At 30.4% G+C, this 21194-nt stretch overlaps 4 protein-coding genes across 6 annotated transcripts; all 4 read right to left on the bottom strand.

Moving 5' to 3' along the window:
* Nucleotides 1–332: 332 nt before the first annotated feature.
* On the bottom strand, nucleotides 333–2279 carry LOC143916144 (superoxide dismutase [Cu-Zn]-like). The gene is made up of 3 exons (XM_077437073.1): nucleotides 2167–2279; nucleotides 1860–2096; nucleotides 333–1757 (listed from the first exon to the last, which is right to left on the bottom strand). Exons 1-3 carry the CDS (start codon nucleotides 2224–2226, stop codon nucleotides 1554–1556), a joined length of 501 nt encoding a protein of 166 aa, XP_077293199.1. The 5' UTR covers nucleotides 2227–2279; the 3' UTR covers nucleotides 333–1553.
* A 1418-nt stretch (nucleotides 2280–3697) lies between these two features.
* Nucleotides 3698–5156, bottom strand: LOC143916142 (uncharacterized). 2 transcript variants are annotated; one of them, XM_077437071.1, is made up of 4 exons: nucleotides 4965–5126; nucleotides 4649–4888; nucleotides 4528–4573; nucleotides 4189–4449 (listed from the first exon to the last, which is right to left on the bottom strand). In XM_077437071.1, exons 1-4 carry the CDS (start codon nucleotides 5025–5027, stop codon nucleotides 4319–4321), a joined length of 480 nt encoding a protein of 159 aa, XP_077293197.1. In that variant the 5' UTR covers nucleotides 5028–5126; the 3' UTR covers nucleotides 4189–4318. The 2 variants fall into 2 exon arrangements, with proteins under 2 accessions (XP_077293196.1, XP_077293197.1); XM_077437070.1 differs by having other exon boundaries at nucleotides 3698–4573; nucleotides 4965–5156.
* Nucleotides 5157–6236: 1080 nt separating this feature from the next.
* LOC143916141 (superoxide dismutase [Cu-Zn] 5-like) lies at nucleotides 6237–8420 on the bottom strand. Its single transcript, XM_077437069.1, has 3 exons — nucleotides 7566–8420; nucleotides 7196–7486; nucleotides 6237–6616 (listed from the first exon to the last, which is right to left on the bottom strand). Exons 1-3 carry the CDS (start codon nucleotides 7623–7625, stop codon nucleotides 6362–6364), a joined length of 606 nt encoding a protein of 201 aa, XP_077293195.1. The 5' UTR covers nucleotides 7626–8420; the 3' UTR covers nucleotides 6237–6361.
* On the bottom strand, nucleotides 7566–21194 carry LOC143916134 (superoxide dismutase [Cu-Zn]-like). 2 transcript variants are annotated; one of them, XM_077437057.1, is made up of 6 exons: nucleotides 21045–21194; nucleotides 20785–20966; nucleotides 12237–12315; nucleotides 10881–11324; nucleotides 10549–10796; nucleotides 7566–8588 (listed from the first exon to the last, which is right to left on the bottom strand). In XM_077437057.1, exons 3-6 carry the CDS (start codon nucleotides 12294–12296, stop codon nucleotides 8495–8497), a joined length of 846 nt encoding a protein of 281 aa, XP_077293183.1. In that variant the 5' UTR covers nucleotides 12297–12315; nucleotides 20785–20966; nucleotides 21045–21194; the 3' UTR covers nucleotides 7566–8494. The 2 variants fall into 2 exon arrangements, with proteins under 2 accessions (XP_077293183.1, XP_077293185.1); XM_077437059.1 differs by lacking the exons at nucleotides 20785–20966; nucleotides 21045–21194 and adding an exon at nucleotides 13001–13135.

Here is a 21194-nt window from a genome sequence, read left to right on the forward strand (position 1 = left end):
TTAAATTTAACACCGTGTAATGAAACGTTGTTGAATCTGAAAACTTTGACCTTGTATGTAACGTAATGGTTTTCTAGTTAATGACCCCGTATAAAGGGTGTATGCGTTTGCGTCATATTTCGCAGAATATTGGTCTAAATTGGCTGACATTTCAAATGCTAATTTCATTTTTTTTCTTTTTTGCTTCTTGAAGAGATTGCGTGACTTCGTGCGAATGTGTTAAACTGCGACACGCAGTTGAACGAACCTTTAACCTATGTATTAGAATCCCATTTTCACTTTTCGTTCTATTACTTTTCGATCATTTTTCATTTTGATATTTTTTTCAACTTTGACATCAAAGGTTTACTGAACCCTCGGACTGTGAAATTAAAATTATACGACAAAATTAATATTTTCTTTCACGTAAGTGTATTTCACCGAATGGACGCTGTTTTTTTTAGTTAAAAATGCCACTCTGCCTGAAGTAAAGAATCTTCGATAAATGTGTTTTGCCAGTGATGACTTATGGATGTAAGACTTGGACATTGCATGCAAAGATCTTACATACAGTCTAATGTATGTATGTTCACCTCGACGTAACGAGGAGAGATAGGAAACGGAATATGTGGGTGAGAAGTACATATGACATGGATATAGTGGAGAGTGGAGTGGATATAATGGAGAGTGTAAAGAGATTGAAATGGCATTGGGTGGGTCACGTAGCTAGAAGAATGGATGAAAGGTGGGCAAAATAAGTGCTAGAATGGTACCCGAGAGAATGTAAAAGGGTGAAAGGAAGACGTGAAGAGAGTGAAATGGCAATGGGTGGGTCACAGCTAGAAGAGTGGACGAAAGGTGGACAAAAACAGTGCTAGAATCGTACCTGAGAAAAAGTAAAAAGGGAAAGAAGAAACTAAGGCTGGAATGAATGGGGGTAAACGAAATTAGAAAAATGTGTAGGGTGAGATGGATGAGATTTGGGCAAAACAAAGAAGAATGGAAGAATGTTGGGGAAGCCTTCATCCAGCAGTGGATATAAATGATGATGATAAGATTTATATGCATATGTATTTATGTACCCACTACATATAGCATACCTACTTTTACTTTATTGCACTTGTTTCGAAAGACATTAACAAATTTACGACTCTATGTAGTTCAACTGACCAACACAAAAATAAATCAAGACATATACCTGAAGAGGTTTTATCGAATGAGTTCATCGTTAAAGATTTTTGTTGTAATTTTCTATTTTTGCACCATAGTAACAGCTACGTATTAATGGTTCAACGTCCGAACAATTGATCGAATTTTGGGTCAAACGTTTTACGTAGTTGAAAATGAAATGGAAAAGAAAAATTTCTTTACGCGAAAAATATCTTTAAGCATTAGCAGTGAACACATTCCAGATATTCAATATGAAATTTAATTACATATAATTTGAATTGGGTCAAGGCTTTTGTCGGAATTGCATTACACAACTTGATAAAAATTAGCGTTAAAATGTCAAGCTGGAGTTTCAAACTGTGCAAAATAAATCAAAAAAATACACAATAAATTCAAAATGTGATTTAATCTACCAACTTAATCGTTGCACAATGTAAAATATTGCTCTTTGTTTTGCTGGCATGTATCGTCAAACTGCGTCCTACGATACTGCGAGGACCTGATAAACTCAAATATTTGTCAATGAAATCCGTTCTCACTTTACCCTTAGATCCAGCTGTGATATTTCCAAATTGTCCCAAATGATGTCGGCGATCAGTAAAAACGATCTAGATATTAAAATAAATAGATAAATAAACAATATTCAATTGTTTCAAATATTTTATTTTTGCATATAATACTGAAATTGTGTAACATAATATTATACTTACGTTAGGAACATTAAAGTGTGGTCCAATTTTGTCACATTTACTAGACACGTCTCCATTTTCGTGAATATCCAACAAGTATTTCCCTGGGACAAGTCCAATTACATATCCCCTTATGACTAAAGGAGATCCTTCACGTTCCTGAGTAAAAGTTACGTGGCAAGTTACGTTTTTTTCCATAAATGTCACTACACATATTTTTCGCATTTTTACTGGTGAAAAATTCAGCTGATTCAATATCTAAAAGGTAAATATTGTCCGTTTATAGTAAAAATTTACTTTATTTGTCAAATTTGGGTAATTAAAAAACCTTGCTATTGATGATTATAAAATTTGTAACTATTAAAAGGATACAAAATAGTTTCCGCATGTTGTCTATCCAGTAGTTTACAATTCAACGAATAAGCCTTTAAAATATAAAATATAGATAAGGCATATGTATTATAGATTTAACGGTACTTTGATTGGTTCATAATATTTGTTGCGAAAAATTGAGGGTTCTCTAACTTTCTTTTGTAATTGGTATATAAATCGTTAACGAATGAAAAAAAGCTGAAAGTATCGATTTTTTCACTATTATTTTTTTTATTAACTCGTTAATGGTTGTTTAAATTAAAAAAAAGAATATATATATATATATATATATATATATATATATATATATATATATATATTATTTTTTTAATTCAAACAACCATTAACTAATCTATGTATGCATATTGAATTGAAATTTTCAATCGATAATAAGAGTAAGTATTACCTATATCTGTACCCTACTCTTTTCATTTTGGGCATGCTTAGGTATACATATGTAATTCCTTTGAATTTCGGTGAAACTTCCCATTAATTTTCTTTTGTTCTCCAGCTATTACGTGGTATTACGTCATGCCCGTAGTTGCTGGAATAATTGGAACTTTATGTTCCTAATAATTAATATTATGTGCGAGGTAGACATCGTCATTCGTTCATTTTGTTAAAATGTATTCGACTTATATCAGATTGTTATTTTCATACAAGGTGAAAACTGGACGTGTCATGAGAATTTCTTTGTATTAATGTTTCGTTTTGTGGTCAAACATTTTTCGAAATGTTTAAGGCGCCTTTTCTTTTACGGTGCCTGTGTGTGCCGAACACTTCGCACACGCCATGAGCCGGTTCTGGATATATTTATGAGTGAATCTTGATATTGTCTCTTCCATTCGGGCCTCATGAGGATGTTTCGTATTCCCGGCTAATGCCAACTGATGATACAAGAAATACCCAATTATTCTCCTTATATTTAATTATTTTTATATAATTTGTTTTGTAACTGCTTCCATTGTTTATTTATTTATTTTATTTATACTTTGGGAAAGGCAGCATAGTCGATGGATCCAATTTTATATTTTCTCGTGAAGTCGTTAACGGGCTGTTCCTGAGCAACAATTATGGAATTAACTTGTACATACATATATACATTTTATAGACTATAAATTTTGAAATCATAGTGGTGACATAATGGTTAGAATGGCTAATTTGAGGAGGAACCGTTTCAACAATGAAATCAGTTAAATTTACAACTGCGATATGAGAAAATGGAGTCACAGATATCCAAGTCTGACCAGTAGCAATACAGATTATACTCGGAATAAATTATTTTCGAACGATGTCAACCCACGGGATCGAACCCGGCGAGCTCTCGGTGGTTAACATTAACGGAACTACCAAGCTATGCTGCTGGCTAATTGTTGTTTGAACATTTGCTTCTAATGTTCTATCTTATGTATCGCACGTATTAATATGTATATTCTATCTGTATACATAATTTATATATTTTTTTGTTTTTTCTCTTTGTTTATTTTCAACCCTTGTGGCGCATTAGGAACTCTTGCAATGTCACAGTATTGAAAACTATAAATAAATAAGTTTCAAATTACTGTTTACAATATTTAGAAGCACTGAATGACTTTTATCTACAATTTTTATTATTGTGTCGCTTCTCACGATTTCAAATGTGTGTATCAATATTTATTTTTAATGGTTTTTCACACGAAAACAAAATTATACTTTTATTTTTATATGTAACTACTTACTTAACTTAATTTTCCACTGGTCTGATAGTGTGCCGCTATTACATATTATATAATTGTAGTCATCATAATATGTAGATATTTTTAATCATTATAATTTTAATTTAATAAAAATGTACTTACTATACATAACGTTTATGACAAGGCTTTCGTGTTTAACTGTGTCACACCTTTACATGCTAAATACTATTGATGCGGTTGAATTTATAGTAAACTTGAATATTTCAGACCTAACAAGGCCACGCAAAAATGTGCCACTTTTATTGATTTCAACACCAAAAATTACTGACAGAAAAAGAATACATCGTATGTACGTATATAAAATAAATGAAACAAACTTGTGCTGAAATTGAACGTAAAATTTATTTACAAGTTAAATCAATCCAATCTAAATCACTTGACGCCGATTACTCCGCAGGCAACTCTAGCTCCAGCACTACCTGTAGTCAAAGAGTCGGGTTTGTTGCCCTTGCCTAGATCATCAGCTCGTTCGTGAACCACAAGTCCTCTACCAATGATACTGTTCACACCACTGAGCGATATCATCTCATCATAAAAATCGATATTTGCCGTGTTGTGATCGTCGAAAACAATATTTCCCAAATCGCCAACATGACGTATAAAGTCAGATGGTGCTCCGTGACTCACCTTAAAAATGTCATAGTAAAATGATTAACATAGTTCACCACAGAATAAATTAAAACCAAAATCAATATAACTTACTTTCTTAGGATTAAAATGTGCACCAGTCCCCATACAGTCAGCCTTTGAAATATCGCCATCCTGGTGTACGTGGAAACCATATAAGCCTGGTGAGAGACCTTGTAGAGTACCCGTTACATGTACTGGACTATTTTTATCATCTTGATGAAAGTTCACGCTTCCATGAACTACTTTTCCCACCAGGTTGACAGCTGCGCTTCGTTCTATTAGTTCTGAATTTGTATTGGTTTTCGTTTGACTCTAATTTTTAGTAATACAATATTAGTCACATATTTATATCGTTAGTTATTTATAGTGGTTTAGAAAATATACATACTCTTAATTCGACTACAGAAAACAATGTACAAGGAAGAATCAATAAAATAATTAAATTCTTCATAATTTATTCGTTCACTCAAATTTACAAAATAAGATGTTGACGTACATGCACGACTCAATATTGAATGATAATTTTTCATGTACCAACATATGTATGTATGTATAATGCGATATAAAACAACAAACTTATTAAAAATATATTTCCATGCAGAGTTTCTTAATTTTATTATTACTTTATTTACTTAATTTTTTTATTAATTTATTTACATATGTATATGTACATATATAGTATACATATTCTATATTTCACATTGTGTCATTGCTTAAAATAATATGATCAATATGAAATTTATTTGACTTTTTAGGAACTGTTCAGCACTAGGTTCCAAAAAACCGCTCGTAAGAAAAAGCCAGTTTTCTTTTTTTTTTTAAACAAAAGCCGGTCAATTGGTTTTCATCGGCTTAAGAAAATTGAGATTTTTGAGAGGACTTTATTTTGGAGAACCCTGGCATATGTTGTAACTTTCGTCGTAAGCTTTACTTCTCATTTGAATCGCCCCTCAAGTCTTTACATCCTTAGCAAAATGTCCCTTTGTCGTAGCCTTGTTTAAGTTATTGAAACTACTTTCAATAATATTTTATTAATTATTACCAGGTTCTCACCCGTTACTAAATCTCAAAGCAACTGCCAAGTGCTGTCCTTTTATTGTTGATATGCTCTTTTTTTCGTTTTTTCATAGACATCCGAAATTCATAATTTCAAATGTCTATGAAAGTACTTTCAGAAAAAATAAAATTAGGTTTTGTTTTAGGTTTCAACCGGCTTGAAAGCCCTTGTACAGCACTAAATCCAGAAAAGCTTTTTTCCATTCCATTTTTAAAATATACAATTTTTTTAAGTTGGTCTTTCTATGTAATTATGAATTTATTTTAATATTATAGTGTTATATACTATACAGGTATATGTAGTTATTCATATTATTAGATTTAAATACTTCAGGAGAATAAGAAAAATGTATTACAAAAGTGTACAAATATTGAATATCGTTGATCAATTGCAATAATTGTCATTTATCACACTGATATTCTTAATGGACAAGGTCTTGACCTTTTTTGATATACTTCACACATCAAAAATATTATTTTTGTGATTTAAAAATACATATGTATGTATGTAAATACTGAATTTCATAATACACACATACATATTTGACATATGATCAATAGGGGATATATTGTGCAGTATATAAGGTATATAATAAACTGATATTGTTGCAGAGATAAATATTTTTATTTTAATTGGTTATACTTATACATAACTGACTTAATCAAATTAATTTGTGACATAGCCTTGGTCTTTACATAATTATTATGATATTTATATACACACTAAAATCACTTAATACCGATAACTCCACAAGACACTCTTGGTCCAGCGTTTCCAGTAGATTTAGAATCTACATGATCAGTTAAACCCAAATCATCTTCACGTCCGTGAACCACAACGGCTCTGCCAATTATACTGTATTCCCCAATCAATGTAATTATACTGTCGGTAAAATTAATTATGGTAGAGTTATTTTCATCTGTTACGATGTTACCAAGATCACCTACGTGTCGGATAGCTGCATTGGCAGCACCATGAGTACGCTAAAAAATAAACATTTCGAAAAAAGATCTATTTTATAACATACATAGAAGGCGTATTTTCCATCTTCGACTACGAAAAGTTTGAATGATAAATAGAAGAGCATATAATAGTATGATGTACATATTTTGAAATGTTAAAAAACAATTTAAAAATCCAACTATGACGTGACCATATGTACATAGATTTTGATTAACTTATATCCGAAAATAAGCTTTTTTAATCACGTATACAGATAAGATCCTTAAAGTAAGATTTTTCAGCACCAAACTTATCTTGTATATAATTAATTTTCTTGATTAATTATAAATAGAAAAACAATATGTTCAAACATTTGTGGTAGTGTCATTTAGTGACGAGATGATAACCTTTTTGTCATAAATATTATATTTTTAATCGATTCCCATTATGATTGTAAAATGTAATTTATATGAAGATGCCTAAATATCATTGTATTTTATGTATTTATATATATATATATATATATATATATATATATATATATATATATATATATATATATATATATATATATATATATATATATATATATATATATATATATATATATATGTACTTACGTTCAAGGGGTTGTAATGCGGTCCAGCAGAAACACAACCACCTGTGAGGTCTCCTTTAGCGTGAACGTGGAAACCATATTTTCCGGTTGTTAAACCTAAAATGGTCCCTTCGATTTTTACAATGCCTCCATTGAAGGGTTGAGTGAAGGTCACATTTCCATTAACAGTTGGTCCTTGAAGACGAACTATTGCTTGTCTGGGTTGTGGAGGAGCTGTTGGCAATGAAGTTGTTGGTTTTGGAGTTGTAGGGGCTGGAGTTATAGGTGGATATCTGTTTGGTTTTAGGTGGCACTATTATAACATAACAAATAAATTTATTTTAGTATTTAAAAACACTCTTTATAAAATGATTTTATTAAAGTTTTCTTACTTGTGCATCGCCAACCGAGCACACTGCAACAATCAACGCAATATAAAATACACACTTCATGATATGTAAAATAAGTAATTATCTTGATAAGTATTATTTTTTGCAAAATTATATGTAATTAATAAACGTTGTAGATAAACCTTGATGTTCTTACAGTTCTGAAGAACGAATGAAAACTGTTTGGATGTAGAGCATTATTTAAACCAATTTCTGTTTGCTCTAAAATATCATATGTATGTATGTACATATGTATGATTTCCTTTTCCGGCAGATGTTTTTCACTGATACTTACTTATTAGCATAAGTTTTAATGAATTTAATTTCTATAAATAGCATTGCATGTACCTCCTTAATTTTTTACATACTAGTATGGAAATTTTTAAATGGAAAGAAACACTCGTCAATACATTTAAATAAATGCATTTTCATTTGACAATTGAATACTTAATAGAATTTCTAATCAAATATGTATTGAAAAAATAGGCTGAATACATAATTAAATAGTTTTAGTGTAGCCGAAATACATTTTACATATGTACACATATGTATATTTTCAATTTATTATTGAATTTGATATATGTATTAAAATACGTAAAGGTGCTATAAAAGGTACATGTTAATAATTTCATAAGTTCAAAAATTAAAAACAAACGACTTTTTTAGAATAATAAATATGTATATTAATATTACAAACAAAAGAAGAAAAAAAATTATAATAGGTTCTTCTTTTTAAGTACACTGAAAATATATAGTATCAGAAAGTTTAATTTAAACCTAAATAAATAATATATTTTACATTTCAATAAATTATAAAGCTTCTAGTGATCTAGTATATATGAATTTGGTTTTACAGATGGTTGTACCTACATATACATATATGTATGTATATAAATTATGAATTTGAATATTAAATAATACTTACCTGTTGATTAAAATTTAATAAAATACACCAATACGGTTAAGAAACTGAGAGACAGTAGAGATTTAGATACAAGCAGAACTGAAGAAGAATTTGACCAAGATCTGAAATATCATAAAAAGTTGCATATTAATTTTTATATACATATACATATAATACATATGTATGTACATATATTGTATTTACTATCATCAAATTATTATCTCCTACAAAACTACATATGTATAGATTTATATATATACATGTATACAAATACATGTGTTGACTTCTAGATGGCGTACAACAAATACGAGCTAATTTATAAAATAAAAATTAGATATAATTAGAAAAGTATTACTCAAACGCATTTAGATTTGAAGAGAAAATTATCTAAAAATTATTCATTCCAATTTTCATTATTTTTTTAAATCATTCACACCTTTGTATATGTACATACATATATCATTACATTGTATTGAAATTACTCGCACTTCATTATAAAGATAAATACATATATACATATGTGTAAAAAATGGGTCTACCTCACGGGCCCGAATGTGAAACGCCGTACATACTCACTTAATTTGCGCGAGCAGGATACAACAGGAACAAGAGGAACAGGCTTTTCCTCCCGTATTCTGCGCGCGCACATTAATACGGGAGGAAAAACCTGTTCCTCTTATTCCTCTTGTATCCTGCTCGCGAAAATTAAGTGAGTATGTACCGTTTACCATGCACCCTTTTTTTTTTGATCTTTCGACTTAAGATCTTCCGATTTTCGATCTTTGCCTTCCGATATTTGCGTTTTCCGGCGTTTCACATTCGGGCTCGTCACGGAGACCGGTACATACATATATCATTACATTGTATTGAAATTCCTCGCACTTCATTATAAAGATAAATACATATATAAATATGTATGTGTAAAAAATATACATACTTCTTTACAAATATTGGTACAAATCTAAATGTACATATGTACATTTAGTGAATTTTTGTCGTACCAAAGAATCTAGCATCATAATTGTTGTAACTGTTGATTACAATCCAACTTTGTATCATATCTCCATAGCAATATCATTTTAATTGATGCTTTATTTTGAATTTATGCATCGTGTAAATCGTGACTTACTACATATATATATATATATATATATATATATATATATATATATATATATATATATATATATATATATATATATATATATATATATATATGTATATATATATATATATATTATGTTCAAAGGTGTGAACTAAATACATATGTACATACATACATATATACACATACATACATATATACATGTATTTTGATTATTGTAGTATTCGATATAGCTTCAATTTATACTATAAATAATTCATATTAGACTTTCATATCAACACAATCACACTTATGATTGCTGAACACATTAAATTGATGTATTAATATCGATGACTTTAATGTCGTATTCATAAACATACTCGTATGATTTCGTATACATGTATGTATGTATATTATATGTACACATATATGTATGTATAAGAAATAATACATAATGCTTTTTTCTATCCAGGTACTTTTTATTTATTTATTTACTTTTTAAATATACTCGTACAATTCAGAAAATGATAAATTTTAATCAACAACACAATGTCCGATTTTAAAGCCATGAAAATAGTTTTCTTTGATGATTTATATATTTTTTGTATAGGGAAAAAATCGTGGGATTAAAATTGCGTCGCTTTGGACATAAAACATGAAATTTCACAAACGTTGATACATTCACAATTTCGGCACATTTTGGATCTTTTGTTTAGAATTCTCACCAAAATTTAATGCAGTGAGTGCATTGAGTAATAAGAGTTCATGAGAAAAAATTGACAATAAAAAATAAATACTCAGATTTTTTTTGGGTTCAATCGTTCATTTTTTTATCACATACATAACATATACACAACATGAAGTTTTTTGAGCACAAACATAAAATGAATGTCATGGAATGTTTAAATAATTATAATGGTGGGGGTGATATGTAAATACTAAGGCGAATTCAATTGTTTATTTTGATTTTTTTTTATTTTACTATTATGTGTGTTTACATGATTCCGATGACGCCGCACGAAACTCTGCCACCAGCGTTTCCGGTCGTTTTAGAATCTGGATGATTCGTTTTTCCGAGGTCATCAGTCATTGCATGTACTACCACAGCTCTTCCGATGATGCTGTGACGACCCGACAGGGAAATCAGTCGGTCAGTAATATCTACGTTAGCGATTCCGTTGTTGGATTGGATGTTGCCTAAATCTCCGACGTGACGAATTTCATCATTGGGTCCACCATGTGTTTGCTACAATTGAAATTAAATCGACAAATTAACAATCATATTTTGCTAATGTGGTGGTATTTTTGCTACAATGCACAGTAAAATTACGTTTTCTGGATTAAAGTGAGATCCAGCTGAACCACAGCCTTGAGTAATATCTCCCTTTTCATGTACGTGGAATCCGAACCGGCCATTTTGGAGTCCGGTGATTTGGCCGGAAACTGACACTGGGCCATCCTCGCCGCTTTGAGTGAAAGTTATAGTTCCGGAGACTTGGTCACCAGTCAATTTGACGACTGCTTTCCTTTGATCCTGCGAGAAGCGATTTTGCAACTGGAATTGTGGCTGATATTGCTGCTGCTGTGGTTGGTATTGGGACTGGTATTGGGGTTGGAATTGGGGCTGGTATTGGTTTTGATATTGGTATTGGGGTTGTTGTTGCACATGATGCTGGGGCGGGCCTCTGAACAGATCGGCTTGTTGGTTGTACGGTCTTTCATAGTAATACAATTGCTTTTGCGGTTGGGGCCAATATTCGCTTTGCCAATTGAGCTGAGTAGAAAAATCGATTCATATTCGTGGACTTTGATAATTGTTACAATTTAAGTTCCATAACCAACCCTCTCAAGTGAATGTATCGTTGATAGTAAGCGATGCAAGCATGCTCACAGAGTTTTATTTAAATAAAATTGCCACAATACAAAGCTTAAATTCATGCAATAAGAAATAATATTTATCCGTTGTAATGCTATATTGGAATAAAATAGTTTGTAGAATCAGCATTTTCGGATAAGCTAAAAAGAAAAAAATATACAATGGGAAAAAAAGCATTCTATATAAACAATAGCAAGGACATTGGAAGAAGCAATTTTGCGTGGGAAATTTTTTGTTTTATTCCATTGTTTTTTATTGCAGGAACTGACGAAGCAAATTTTATTAGTAGCTTAATTTTTAGTTCAAAAATGTGTAACCTTCCTCTTCATTTAACAAACCTTTAAATACGCCAAATTTCTTTCAAAATTGTAATTATAAAATTTTATTTATTGCATAGCTGCCACATATTGTATTTATCTTAAATGTTCGCAATAGGGTTAATGTCATGTAAACAAACTACAAAATTGTTATAATCGCACATTGTATTACAATGAAAGTGACAACTTTTTTCTTTTAATTAAAGGCCAACAGTTTCTTATTTGATAAGTGCGTGCAGGGTGCATCACATGCAACATTTATGTAAATGCAAATATTTTTCCTTGAGCCACTCGTAAAAAAAATTTTAAAAATACGTAAGCGTTACTTATTGCGATTTTGACTCTAAGCAAATCAGAAAAAATATTTACATTTCGGATTGTGCAGATATACTATATATTTTGTTCATGCTCGAAGCAACATGCAATATTGACTATTAAAAAATCATTATATTTAAAATTTTCAGTCGTAAATGTGCAATTGCTAATCACTTACTTGGCCGTTGACAAAGGCGCAGAGCGCCAAACTCATAACGAGAAACACAAATCGCTGCATTTTACTATATATTTATAATCTGAAACAAACAAACATTGATGTTTTTATGCATACAAAACACTCAACAAAAATATTTAAAAAAAAAAGCATTAAAAGATCGTGGCGGTAAAATAAAGAAAACGATTTTCTGCGAGATCCTGCAAAACAAGTATAACTTGATAGGCGAGTGCCTTGAGGTGAACCATTCTGAGATCATGTCCTTATGTATACGTATGTACTCGTAAATTACAAATAGTGTTCATATAAAAAATAACCTTTGAAGAAATCGATGCAAAAAAATTATACATGAGGTCAAATTGTATGTACAGTACAAAGGTGTCAGTTCAGAAACACTCGCATGATAAATGGAAATCATTGTACACTACATACATATATTAAAATAATATCTGTTAAAAAAAAATACCCAAAATAAAACAGGTATGAAAATTAGAATATATTAGTGAGCATCGAAAGAACTAGAAAGTTAAAGTGACTTCGAATACGTATATTGATCGCACTTCCGAAACAATTTAAATGATCAAATATAATCTTATATCCAATCTACAACATGACAAATGAGTCAAACATGTTCAAATATTATCCAACACATTGCACATCTTTTTGTACAATACATTTGCCTCGTGTCCTGAATGCAATAACAAGTACATAAATTGTGACGTCACAGAGCGCTGGTGATTGAAGACGATGGGACGCGAGGGACTTACCTTCTCTTCGTGAACTTATCTGATGACTGGCTAGTTCTCTAGTGTGGTTGGTCAATTTAAACCACGACGAACAAAACCTGATCAGCGAGTGTTGCATAATTCCCGCTCAACATCACACATACATACACCTACGCCGTGGTTCATTTGCAATGTGACGCACTCTTCGCCAATTGGAAATTGGATCATTTCGAATGAATGATGTCCAAATTTGATGTTTTTCATCCGAATTTTATAGTGATTATTCTGTACATTTTAATACATATACATATGTACAATGTATTTTCCAAAATCATCGTGAGTTTCAAATTTTAATAATGATAATTGACGTGACTAATTACACAAATGCTTTATAATGGACAAAATTACATATGCATAGGGTCGGCATTTCGATTAAAAATCATTGATTTTGTATGCAATTTTTTCAAAATGCCTCACAAAATGTTTTCTTATAAATTTTCAAATATCAGAGGTGGAAATTTTATTAAATGTATGCAATAAATAGCCTGTAAAATATTCGTCATAATGACTATGAGATTGTATTATTATGCGAAAATTTAAACTAGGAAATACATTAAAGTTTTTTTTTAAATTACGTTTTGAAAATTTTAAAAATAAAGTTTAAAATCGAAAAATCTAGTAAAAATAAAATGCTTATATATATACAATACAATATATTTCTTTTGTAACACTGCCTATTATTCTGAGTTTTTTAATATATTGTATAATTAATCATTCTTACAAGTATGGCAGAATAACTTTTACCTCCTTTCATACAGATAATATATTAAATTTATGTAATTGTGACGTGAAAATTCAATTATTTAAAAAAAAATTCACTTGTCTTCTAAATTTCGAAATCACGTGAGTTCACTACGTATTTAGAATCTTATATTAGCAATTTGCTATTTAATAATAAATAAATACATAAATATTATAGAATCACGGGATTGCAATCGCTATATCACAATGCACACACCGAAATCCCGATCTCAATAAAGAATACGTAAAGAAGTTCCTTCAATCTTCTGGCAGCCCTAGGAAATCACAAAAGTCTTTGTTATTATCAAAAAATATATTACAATCGTGCACATTATACAATAAAATTTTTATCCAATAATGATACTGATAAGTTTGTTATTTTTCCTCATAAGAACTTTAAAATGTAAATTTCCACGCATTTAAAACACGTAACGAGTTCCTAGAATACAAATGTGCATACACCTCTGGAATATCAACATTGACTGTGTCCATCGACGTTTCTCAATTTTTTTCCGCTGGCACAGAATAACAAAAAGTATTTGATGTTGATCGATCCGCATAGAATTGTGCATTTTGACTTTTATTTGATATTGAGAGATTATCGAATTAAGTGGATCCATCGTGCAAAAAAGTGGTCGTGCTTGTCTAGTTTCGATTAAATTCGAACGTCGTTGCATAAGGATGTGTAGGTGGCTATACGTGTAGCTTCACGACCACATATATGCAGGATGCATTTTAATCTTTCAATGACTTTTAAAAATGCACACACTTTCATTTCAAATGGCAAACGTCAAAAAATACGCCAAAAGTCTCACACATTTGTCAGCACGGAAACAGATAGATATACATACATAATGCAGACAATTTCGCCTAATACTTGACTATGTACTTCATTTTCAGTTTTTCTATAATCCAAAGGCTATTAACTACTTTTATTTCGTTTATAATTCATTCTCTTTGGTACTAACTACTATTTGTACGTACATAATATCCTTCGTATACTTTTTATACACCTACCGCCTTTTAAACCTCTAAGATTAAGGCGATGCGGGGTATATCCTCAATATATCCAATATTTAATCGCCATAGTTCTTTATCAACTCAATATAAAATAAAATTATATCGCGCGCTCATATTACCATTATTAACCTATGCTTCACCTGTATGGAATAACGCCTCGAATACTAACCTTTCCAAGCTCCAAGTAATACAAATTAAATCCTTAAAAGTAATGTATAATACACCCATATATACTAACTTGAAAAAACTGCATGCCATCAATATTATTCCGTTTTTTACAGACATTACTAACAAACTAACCAGAAGATTCTATGACGGAATCACTAATAACCATACTAACACACTTGTGAAGAGTCTCGGTGATTACAACAAAATGTCTATACCCTTCAGGTATTTACACAGATTACCTAAACACAATCTGCTTTAGGTCATCGACTTTAGAGAGTCTTTAATTAATATTATGTATTAGATGTATTATGAGCATTTATAAGGATTATAAATAGGTTTTTGAGCTCTTTTTCCTATTATGCTGTAGATTAACTTTAGAATAATATAATACTATGATTACTAACCAAATTAAATTAAATTGTAAAATAGAAAATGATCAGTAGATCAGTAGCTATTAAAATAGATATAAGATGTATTGTGAACATAATTTCGTAATAATAAAAAGCATTTAAAAAAAAAAAAATCAAACCTCTAAGATTGCTCTACTCGTATTTCTTTTACTACTATTTTGGGTTGGATCCCATTTAGGTATACCTGATCATAGAACTATAGTTTTTATAATTGATTGGAATTTTAATTCGATATCGAAAAGTACATACATACATACAAATACACCAGTGTTGAGATTTTCATCATTACTTATATACATCGATCTTGATAAAAGTTCATTGCGCATAATGTAATATTACGAATTAGCACGGAGAATTAATACGGAGAAATGATTTGTTATAAATTCTTAAAGCATTTTTCATGCGCCAATTCTCAAACTCAAAGCGCAACGTGAATAATATTGTACCTACGTACGATAAACACTAAAAATCGTAATAATGACGCCTGATATTAAACAGTTAATAATGTCAAAGGCATTACATATGTATGTATATAAAATCACAATGACTGTGAAAATTTAAATAAACGTAACGTGTTTTAAAATAGATTAGGTTCAGCATTCACTTCCCGATCCATTACATATTCCGAACTTCAGAATAAAACTAAAAAGATTTCGCACACTTTTTGTTTCAACACAAGTACCAATTGGCTCATACGGTGCGAATCAGAATATCAAAGATCAAGGATCCATTTATTAGTTTAAAATCCGTAACTACTTTTCTAACACCAAATTTTAAAAACTGGTCCAATTTAATGTTGAGATTCCATCGAAAGATTTTGACGTGTGACTTAAATATTTTGTAAAAATTTGTGATATCAAAAGTATTTATTCATTTTTATGTATCACATGTCTATTTTCAATTCCAGATTCATTATTCATATATATGTATGTACCCCTTGATTGAAAGTTCTTCTCTTAATGTATGACATTAGCAATGAATTAAGATGTTGCCCTTTGCTTTGTTAAAGAGTTATTATATTTTAAAAGATTTGCTAAACTGGTCACGACCTGTTATAATTTCAGATGTATGTATGTATATATAAATGTCATAGATACAAATTATCAAGGTTAATGTTTTTCCTTGAAATATTTAGTGTCTGTCGAAAGAATAAACTAGATCGGAAAGAAATAGCATGTTGAAGATTATCATACGACTCACATCTCGGAAACATTCATTTCATAATCTACCTTTAAATGGAACAAATCTACTTCTTTTACAATTTCACAATTTTTTTACTTAAGTGAACATCTGTACATATATATACATACATATGCCTTATTAAACATAAAGAATGTATAAAACATTTTTTATATTTTATTTTAGTGCAAAATCGATTTCAGACTTATTTGCTTCACCGGGTAGAATATTTTTCAGTGCTATACATATGTACATAAGTTGATGTTGTATGGTGAAATGAATATTTCTCCAATCATATATGATTGTCTTCTGAAGTAAAAAATGAGATTCTCCTGGGATATTGGATAAGTCTCAACAATGAGCCAGTTAAAATAAATTTCAAGTCAAATAAAATGTGACGTAAAAAATAAGATATCTGGATATATTTATACATATATGTCTGTACACATGTCCAATGCACTCAAAGAACTATGGAACGCTGTATGCTCGGCATAACGAGGAAAGACAGGAAGCGGAACACATCGGTGAGAATTATAACAGGGGTAACAGACATAGTGGATAGATTAAAGAGATTGAAATGACAATGGGCGGGCCACGTGGCTAGAAGAATGTACGAAAGGTGGACAAAAAAGTGCTAGAATAGTACCCGAGAGGATGCAAAAGGGTAAAAAAAGACCGCAAGGAAGATGGGTAGACGATATTAGGAAAATGTGTGGGGTGAGATGGATGAGAGTTGCACTAAACAGAGACGAGTGGAAGTGTGTTGTAGAGGCCTTCATCCAGCCAGTGCCGGCCTTACACCCGATGGCGCCCTCAGGCAATTTTTCTTTCAAACGAACTTTCGCCTTTGGCGCTCTAATCTAAAATTTTGAATGGCTTTTGGCGCTCTAATTTTAAATTTTAAAGCGCCTTAGGCGCATCGTTCGGCGCCCTAACTTATTTGACCCCCGACCCAGACCCCCCTAAAACCGGCACTGCATCCAGCAGTGGGTGGTGAGCGTCTGCAGATGATGATTTGGATGTACGAATTATCCCGATATCAACAATAGCTATAGAAATGCTCAAAAGCTAATCAAGATTTTGACTTTGACCATGTTGAAAGTTAAGCTATCTTGGCAACATCAGAATTAATATGTATATTTCATATTAATTCTAATGTTTCTGTTTTTGAATTTATTAAGATAAATTCAGCTCACATATTCAAAAAAATATATGCATACATATGTGTATTTAATGATCATCAGTTTTTATAACGGTACATCAGTTTTTTTATCTACGGTGCGAATTAGATGAGTATTATCTCTATATTTGTAATTTGTGTTTACTTGCGAAACATCCTTGACGCTCTACTTTTATTCGAGTACACGTACATACATACATAACATGATACACAAAGTGTTCGGTTATTTAGGAATTTTGATTCATATTTTGCCGGCTAGATTCACGGTGAACTAGTTTCAATAAAAAAAAATTCAATGTAAAAAAGGTAACGACATCGCTGTGTTGAACCAAAATCCTTGCCGTTAAAAATCGTAGAAGACCTCATTGGCTCCATTTTAATTTTACACTTTATATATAGAGGTCACAAAAATGACCTAAATTTAATACATCTAGCAAAATTAAATTAGAAATGAATTATGGCAATATTAAATGATTCTCACGGCCGTAGCCAGGATTTATTTTTGGTAAGCGCAACCCCCCCTCCTCCCCTTCCCCACCTCAAGCATTTTTAAAGAAAAATAACCTTAGTATAAGGTTATTCTTGTTTGGAATTTGAAAAAGGGATTGAATTAAAATACAAATTTAATTAAACTTTTTTTTCTTAAAACATTTAATTACACACTTCTCATGTTTAAGAGGGCTGGACCCCAGCGCCTTGTCCATACAAACGTATTAGCCTTCTCCCTTCCTCAATTATGGCACTAGAGCAATTATTTTTTAATATGCTATGGATATCCACCATAGGCATGTTTCAATTTTTTTTGATTAATTGATTTTTTGATTTTTGATTTATTCGATTTTTTGATTAATCAAAAAAATAGAAACATTGTTATGGTGGATATAAATAGCATATTAAAAAATAATTTCTCTAGTGCCATAATTGAGGAAGGGAGAAGTGTAATACGTTTGTATGGATAAGGTGCTGGGGTCCAGCCCTCTTAACAGCAAAATTCACAATATATTAACGAAAATGTAATTTTCAAAAAACGAAATGAAATTCAAAGCATCGAAAAGTCACAACAACGATAATGTATTGCCATTGAAAGTAGAAAGAAGACTAAGTTTTCTTCGGGATTTAAAAAACGTAAACAATAAAATTTACTGAAAACATAACGTTCTTTACATTTTGCATGACTCATATCAGTTCGAAAAGTATCAGACCAATATTATCTATTGGGAAACGAATGAAACATTCGTACGCTAAGTCATAATTCTCATAATTATACATTTATTTTTATAATTTAAGGGGGGTTAAGGCCCCCCATAGCCCCCCTACCCTGGCTACAGCCACGATGATACTAATATAAGAAATAGCGTGTAATGAAATGGTGAGATAATAATTGTTAATTTAATATTATAATAAATACCACTAAGCCAATGAAGCAAAATTGTCATTGTATCAAAAAAGATCACAGATTATTTATTAAATTAAAAAATGTATAAGATACCAGCGATTAAAAAATATAAAAGACTACTTAAAATATTATATAAACTTGGGGCAGATAAAGATTGGGATTACAGAGAATTATATTGTATCAACTCGTAAATAATAATAATGCGTAAATATATACGTCTCTAAATTCAACTGACCGAGAATTTATTGTGAGATTATTTTATTTATGATTAATGATAAAGATACGCATGATTTTTACAATCTTTTGATTTTGAACTTTGCTAAAATGTTCATTTTATAGGTGGCTAAATTTGAACAAGATTTTTTATTATAGATATGTGTTTGTCGTTCGTCCTCCTTTCATTTTTATACATCCGCAATTATATGATAGTAAAAGTTAAACGAAAGGCGAATTGGCGCAATTTAAAAAGAGTCATTTCCGTAATGAAATTTAACGAAAAAAAAATATTTTCGATATTTTCACAAAAATGAAATGCGTATTTCACATATTATTTAGAACGAATATATTTTTTAAAACACGTTGAACGTGAAAAATTTAATCAAATTATTGAATTAGATATTTTATTTGAATGAGTACATTTTCCAAATATTGACTCACATTTGAAGGTATCGTAAATTGTCATTAAAACTCGTTTTATATTGTTACAAGAAATATCATAATGCTTTTATGATAATCATAAATATTATATTATCTTAATTTATTTTTATAACTATAATTAAAAATATGACTTTCTTGGATATTTGCCGAGTTTTCCAAAGAAATTAAGTCATCTTAAATCAAATTTGAATAATGAACCGCCAAAAAACTTTAACTCCAATTTTATTTTAGGCAATCAATTCTAAATAACTCTATACACTATTTAAAAAAAATTAAATGTAATTTTTTATGATATGGTACATAGCAAAAAATATATTCATTTTAGACTAGAATAACATTAACTATTGACGAGTTATAATATGTATATATATATATTTATATAGACATTTAATTCTGAAATTGGATAACTTCTGATATTTTCCTCTATGAATTATAAAATAATTCCAATAATGTTTATAGAACAGAACTTCAAAATGTGAATCTAAATAAGTAGATATGCAGTTTTTATGCACTACAATTTCTTATACTACAATAAATCAATGTTAGTTAAAAACCTTAAATAACTACACAATTAATGTAGTGTTGAAGTTGTAGTGAAATTGTATCGTTTTCAAGAAATTAACGTTCAGAATTTGGTCATTTCCTTTTAGGATAGTATTTATCTTAAACATGAAAAATACTCTTATTAAGATCGGAAGCGTCATCTCAAAATTTGGATTCCATTTATTTTTAGCAAAATCCAAACCTTTTTAATAATAATCACATATTTATGGACAATTTCTTGTAAAAAATAGCGTGAGCTATAAAATAATCTTAGCAATAGCATTATTCTTTTAAACTACATCATTGGAAGCCTCGAATAACATGAGCGCGTATTGTTGTTACTCAACTTCAAATGTGTACTTAACCGTAAAATGTGAATGAACTCGCTTTGCTGGCACTATAGTAACACTCATTCAACGTGTAAAATGTCTGAGCTCATGGTTTAAAATCACAGAAGATTATTCAAACTCACCTCGGAAGCAGCAGACAACAATGCAATCCTGGTTGTTCAGATGTAACCTGAGAAGCACTTGCACAATGAAAAAAGTAATACAATAGCACAGGTGAAGTTGTCGAAACACTTGCTGACCGACGACTGATTTGTGGCGGCGGAGGTAAGTCTTCACAGTGCATTAACAATTCGAATGGCCATGACTGATAAAATTAATACCTACATGTTGACTTTGCTCTATTTAAAATCCATTTCAACGATTACCCTCAAGCAATACGCACTCGTGTGATCTTGAAGTTATATTTGACTGTTTGAATGAAATATCGATTATCGTTTTCCTTGGCTAAAGAAACCTTAATTTTTTTTGGTACGAGCAGTTTCATATAATTTTGGTTGTATTTCTATGATTTTATGTTATGTTATGTACGTAT

Source organism: Arctopsyche grandis, chromosome 8, assembly GCF_051622035.1.
Source record: "Arctopsyche grandis isolate Sample6627 chromosome 8, ASM5162203v2, whole genome shotgun sequence".
Taxonomy (NCBI): Eukaryota; Metazoa; Arthropoda; class Insecta; order Trichoptera; family Hydropsychidae; genus Arctopsyche; species Arctopsyche grandis.

What these genes read in the sequence shown, in the direction of transcription:
- LOC143916144 (XM_077437073.1), bottom strand. Translation starts at nt 2,226, where the DNA reads ATGCGGAAACTATTTTGTATCCTTTTAATAGTTACAAATTTTATAATC. An exon ending in TTATAATCATCAATAGCAAG is followed by an intron (nt 2,097 to 2,166) that starts GTTTTTTAATTA and finishes TTTACCTTTTAG; the next exon opens with ATATTGAATCAGCTGAATTT. An exon ending in CACACTTTAATGTTCCTAAC is followed by an intron (nt 1,758 to 1,859) that starts GTAAGTATAATA and finishes TTTAATATCTAG; the next exon opens with ATCGTTTTTACTGATCGCCG.
- LOC143916142 (XM_077437070.1), bottom strand. Translation starts at nt 5,027, where the DNA reads ATGAAGAATTTAATTATTTTATTGATTCTTCCTTGTACATTGTTTTCT. An exon ending in TTTCTGTAGTCGAATTAAGA is followed by an intron (nt 4,889 to 4,964) that starts GTATGTATATTT and finishes ACTAAAAATTAG; the next exon opens with AGTCAAACGAAAACCAATAC. An exon ending in CACATTTTAATCCTAAGAAA is followed by an intron (nt 4,574 to 4,648) that starts GTAAGTTATATT and finishes GACATTTTTAAG; the next exon opens with GTGAGTCACGGAGCACCATC.
- LOC143916141 (XM_077437069.1), bottom strand. Translation starts at nt 7,625, where the DNA reads ATGAAGTGTGTATTTTATATTGCGTTGATTGTTGCAGTGTGCTCGGTT. An exon ending in GCTCGGTTGGCGATGCACAA is followed by an intron (nt 7,487 to 7,565) that starts GTAAGAAAACTT and finishes ATGTTATAATAG; the next exon opens with TGCCACCTAAAACCAAACAG. An exon ending in CGCATTACAACCCCTTGAAC is followed by an intron (nt 6,617 to 7,195) that starts GTAAGTACATAT and finishes TTTATTTTTTAG; the next exon opens with CGTACTCATGGTGCTGCCAA.
- LOC143916134 (XM_077437057.1), bottom strand. Translation starts at nt 12,296, where the DNA reads ATGCAGCGATTTGTGTTTCTCGTTATGAGTTTGGCGCTCTGCGCCTTT. An exon ending in GCGCCTTTGTCAACGGCCAA is followed by an intron (nt 11,325 to 12,236) that starts GTAAGTGATTAG and finishes TTTTCTACTCAG; the next exon opens with CTCAATTGGCAAAGCGAATA. An exon ending in CTCACTTTAATCCAGAAAAC is followed by an intron (nt 10,797 to 10,880) that starts GTAATTTTACTG and finishes TTTCAATTGTAG; the next exon opens with CAAACACATGGTGGACCCAA.